Source organism: Rhopalosiphum padi, chromosome 1, assembly GCF_020882245.1.
Source record: "Rhopalosiphum padi isolate XX-2018 chromosome 1, ASM2088224v1, whole genome shotgun sequence".
NCBI lineage: Eukaryota > Metazoa > Arthropoda > Insecta > Hemiptera > Aphididae > Rhopalosiphum > Rhopalosiphum padi.
Genome location: NC_083597.1, coordinates 53,025,436 through 53,030,872, shown reverse-complemented (window position 1 = coordinate 53,030,872; position 5,437 = coordinate 53,025,436). Strand labels below are relative to the sequence as shown.

General features: G+C 25.5%; 1 protein-coding gene across 1 annotated transcript; it reads left to right on the top strand.

Moving 5' to 3' along the window:
• The first annotated feature begins 936 nt into the window (after positions 1-936).
• LOC132926184 (pickpocket protein 28-like) lies at positions 937-3,912 on the top strand. The gene is made up of 7 exons (XM_060990524.1): positions 937-980; positions 1,128-1,341; positions 1,472-1,742; positions 2,220-2,285; positions 2,351-2,498; positions 2,580-2,671; positions 3,773-3,912. Exons 1-7 carry the CDS (start codon positions 937-939, stop codon positions 3,910-3,912), a joined length of 975 nt encoding a protein of 324 aa, XP_060846507.1.
• Positions 3,913-5,437: the final 1,525 nt, after the last annotated feature.

The following is a 5,437-nucleotide window of genomic DNA, read 5'->3' as shown; positions in this document are numbered from 1 at the left end:
GGCCAAAAACTAATAGGTATACATACCCGGCCCGACCGGTTCGACAGCGGCCCGCTACTAATTAGGGGGGGAGCAAATTTCCACCTTGCCACCCCACAAATGACGCCACTGGCTTAGATTATTTAGAAATTTAGAATGGAGTTAAGTTATAAGTTAATAGTAATTTGTAATATATTATGTATAATAGCGGACTAATATAGGTTAGGTTATACATATTTATACTTGGCATTTTTACCATGCTGACTAATTAATAATTGTTATTCTAAATTCCTAACTAAAATATTGAGTGGAAATTTATAGATCAAATATAGGTACCTACTTATAATGAATTTAAATTTAATGTTTTTTGTTTTATTAATTATATTATTTAATTTTTATAAAAAGTTATATAAAAATTTTATGTATTTATGATTGTTTTAGATAACAATACTAACATATAACATTACTATGGATTACATAAATATAATATGTCCAGTCGTGGATACAAGGGGAGGGGACTATGGGGGCTGAAGCTAGTAAGCTACTCCCTTAGGCCTTAGGTATATGTATCTACTTAAAATATTTCAAAACATAAACTTAATGCATATTATGCTTTTATGTGATTGAAGTAATTTTTTTTATTTAGCCCTCTTATTTAATTGCTAAATCCACGCCTGAATATGTCTGTAGGCTGATATGTGATTCGTTCAAAACTTCTAAATAAAATAATATTTAATTTTTATTTCAAACAAATAATAAAACATTAGATTTATGATAAGATAAATAGTAATTTATGAAACATATGGTATTAATAAGTTTATATATTTTCTTAAGGCTCATAGAATTTTTTGTAAACAACGTGTTATTTCAATAACTTGGATCAGAGAAAAAATCTATGTACCTTGTCAATATTTTCAACCAGTATATACAATTTACGGAGTTTGTTATTCATTGAATATGATTCCTTTTAATCAACTATTAAATAATGATTATAATCAAGTGTAAGTTGTTATTGAATAATTATAGTCTATAGGTGCCTATTTCATAAAACAACAGAATTAAGAACCTTGATCAATTCATGCACCATATAGGTGCTTCATATTTTGTATTATATATCATAATATTTATATCATGTGTATAATGTATAGGTTATCTAATTTGAATCATACTAAAGCAGATATTATAACAAATTCAAAAGGAACTGCATGGAATCCAGAAATTGGTTTTAATAAAAACGCAAAGCCATTTAATTTACCATGGAAAGTTACAGGTGATACTGTCGAAGATTCTATTATAATAAGATTCGATTTACAAAAAGAAGAAACTGGAAAACACTGTCCTAAAACTGATAAAGGAATGACGGTAAATATAAATATATTTTTTTTAATATAGTAATAATATCTAACTATTTACAATTTTTTTTCACATAAAAAATTTACAACTTTGAAAGCTTGTAACTAATAAAATGCTTATTTACTTTAATGTATTCTAGTTATTTTTACACAGTCCAACTGATATACCTGCTAATATTCAACCTACTGCTTATATTGCTGTCAACAATATAGCTTATATTACAACAACATTTACTTTGATAACAACATCTGAAAGTATTTCTAGTTGGAAACCAGATATTCGTCACTGTTACTATCAGCATGAGAGGACTTTAAAGTTTTTCAGAATATATACAGTTCATAACTGTGATATTGAGTGTAGAGCCAATAATTCGTTAAAGATGTGTGGTTGTGTGGCTTATTACCACCCAAGTGAGCATATTCTTAGTGTATATTATATATATGTAACATATGTAACAAAGTCAGATTCGTACCCAGAAAATTTTTTTGGAGGGGGTTATATACATTTTAGTAAGTGGTATGTAAAATAATGATAAAATAATTTTTAAATTTGCGTATTGCGAGAAAATTTCGGTGGGGATTGACCCCCCCTCCCCCTTCCGTAGGTACGGTCTTGATAACAGTATAGTATAATATCGTTATATTTATTGGTTTAAAATTTAAATGTTAGTTATTGTTTTACTTGTATTATTCAAAAGAAAACGTTTATGTCAGTGTTTAAACCAACACTATATCATATTTTTTGAAGAGATGATTTAATATTAATGCTGTGAGTCTGTGACCCCTACTCCTCCAATTTTTCTTTCTAAGAAACTGTAGGAAAAAAACTTATAAAAAATTATTTATTACGATCAACTCATTAATAAAAATAATTTTATATATTTAAAGGAGATATAAACACTCCAATATGTGGTTCTGAAAATTACAGATGTATGCGACAGTATTCAAATAATGGTAAATTACATACATTATAACAATACAAAATTTAATAATTAATGCAACATTATATTCTATTCTAGGTTATTCAATTTTTGACAAACACCTATTTACTATAAATACTACAAATTATTGTAATTGTTTAGATGTCTGCACAGACATAAGATTTAAACATAACGTTGTATACACGCATAGGAATTTGACAAAGAACGTTAAAAACCCCCAAAAACGGTTGAAATATTTAATTAATTTTGTGCTTTTTAAACATAACTATATTTTTAATTTTTATATTTCTTTTATTTATTTACACAGAAATGTATATAAATCGATTATAGTTATGTACTATAAGAGAAATTGGTGTAGTGTACAAAGAACTGCTTTGATATCAGAAAATGAATTATTAGGTAAGTATATAGACACTGTTGCTGTCTGTAACACATTATACTATTATATTAACTGTTTATTCTTTTTATTATATGATAATATAAGACGTGTATATACAATAGAAACATTTAACCTTGATACGCCTATATTCCTTTTTTCGCTTAAGAGGACGCCACACCCGCGTGTGTTGTCCTAAACGTACAACATGAAACATTTTCATTCAGTAGTAGTGTAGCACTAATTTTGTATGTTAAGCTTAAATATTATAGTTAAGTGACTTATTATAAAAGTTAAATAATATTTTGTAATTAAATATTCATTATTTTACATTCTCATAACGTAGGGCCTAAAATACATTTAATTTCGAGGGACACACTTATTAATTTAACTGTTACCTTTGGACTTTGACAGATTTTTATAGCAAAAAAAGTTTGTGGAGGTTGTAACTCCCAAAATCTCCCTATTTTATTTACCACTTGCCTTACACATTAATATTATTTATATGATACTGGTACTAAAAATACATAGAATAAATACAAGTATAAGTTTAAAATATTTAAAATTGTGTAAAAATTCCTAAATGTTTGTTATTATACTTATTTCTGCAATCAAAACTAAAAATACGTTATACAACTTGGGACACATATTTGCCATTCAGGGGACACGGTGTTTTAGGCCCTGTCATAACTCACTAAAAAATTAAAAATCGACGAGAGGAAACAGATAATATTCTTATATTTAACTTCGGCAATAGGTAATTTTTCACTCTAATATTTAAACATACAGAATATTGAACAAAAATGTGTATAATGTACGTCTGTAAGACGGAGACAATTCAGAAGGGCGTGTCATCTTCTAATATCAGTTCTTTATTTTTTTTTAAATTAAATATCTTACTTCAGTTATTTTATACTTCTAATAAAAATCTTAAATGTCATCTTTAATTTAATCCTTTCAAACTATAAACGCAGATAGTATTCTGCATTAATTAATTTTCTAGAAAACTTAATACATATAGTTGGAATATTTTTAATGTTAATATGATATGATATATATTAAGACAATTATTGAAATGTATTTTAGATTTAATAAATATAACTTAAGTAATTTTTTTGTTTTAGGAAATATTGGTGGATCCTTAGGATTATTTCTTGGCGCAAGCATAATTAGTGTGTTTGAACTTGTATACTTTTTTGTGGTACGATTATATGTTGATCGATGGAACGAAAAAAAAAAAAAAAAAGATTTAATATTAAACTAGATCAGGCATGTCAAACTCAAAGTACTTGGGTAAAAACTTCTGTTCAACAAATTTTGTGGGAAATAAAAAAAAATATATTATTTATTACGAGCAATTAAATATTTTACATTTTATAAATTGTCCATTCAAAATTAGAAAATTAAAAAAATATATAATTTTTATTCATTTAAATTATTCAGTTATAAATTTACGAATTTACGTAAGTACCTACCTACCTAACAATTAACACAAAAAAATTATACTTTCAAAGGTCCTCAGAATCTCGGAGGTTTGACAAAATATAAAAGACTAGATAATTATTGAAAAAGGTATGTAATACAAAGTACAATATTTATACAATAACTATCAATATTATCGGTTTTATAGGATAATATATTAATATGTTATAAAACTTATAAACTATATATTACATAACATAATATAATAATACTAACGTGCTGGATTTTTCATATTTTGATTATAATAGTTAATAACATTCAAAACATAAAAAAAATAATATTAAACTGATTCAATGTATGTTTATTGTTTCTATTATTTTTTATTTGTCCCATATTTGACTTTATTTTTTAATGTGATTGAAGCCGCATAAAAATAAGTCGAAGGCTATGCGTTTGACATGCTTGAACTAGATATTAAAAAAAAAAAAAACAGTTAACTCTCAATAGTATATGGTAGGTTTTAGGGCTAGGTATTTTTTCGTTGCAGAATAGGTCACTGTAATAGATATGTTGGCCATTATAGGTATACTCGAAATCAAATCAATGATCAATCATGATAATTGTAAAACCAATTTTGAGCGAAGGAGACTAGAGGACCAGCATCAATTTCCAAGCAGGATAGCTAATCCTTTATTATATTTACATTATTGTCAAAAAAAATTTAATTTAGTAGATGGTAGGTTGTCAAAATCATAGCATACAAGATTTAATTATTATAACAGTCAATATAAACGTTGGCATTACAATAGATTGACATAAATAGGTTCAAGTATTAATTAGTTTAAAATTACTTATAATATAAATATTTATAAAATGCCATTGTATAAATAAAAAAACAATAATGTACTAATATACTTAACGGTAAAAAGTTTTAAGTCCTTATGATACATATTATTAGTTAAAACATAATAACTAAAACTGAATGTAAAAAAAAATTATTTTTTTAATTTAAACATCCAATTTTGTCAAAATTTCAACTTTAGAGAACACCATAGCCACATGTGTTCTCTGTCTTACTTACATACCAAATTTGTGTTTAGTATAGATTGATACTCAATTGTGTGTTGTTAGCTTTAATATTAGAGTAAATTGCATATCTATTCTCAAAGTTAAAGATAAAAGTATTATCTATGCCTAAGCATTGGTTTTTTCGATATTTTAATTTTTAAACTAAATATGAGCATTTTAAATTTGTAATATTTTACATACTTGTATTATCTTTATTAAAAATTAAAATATCGAAAAAATCGCTAAAACACTGATAATATTCTAACTTGTAATTTTTATAATGTAATTATTCTTTCTAA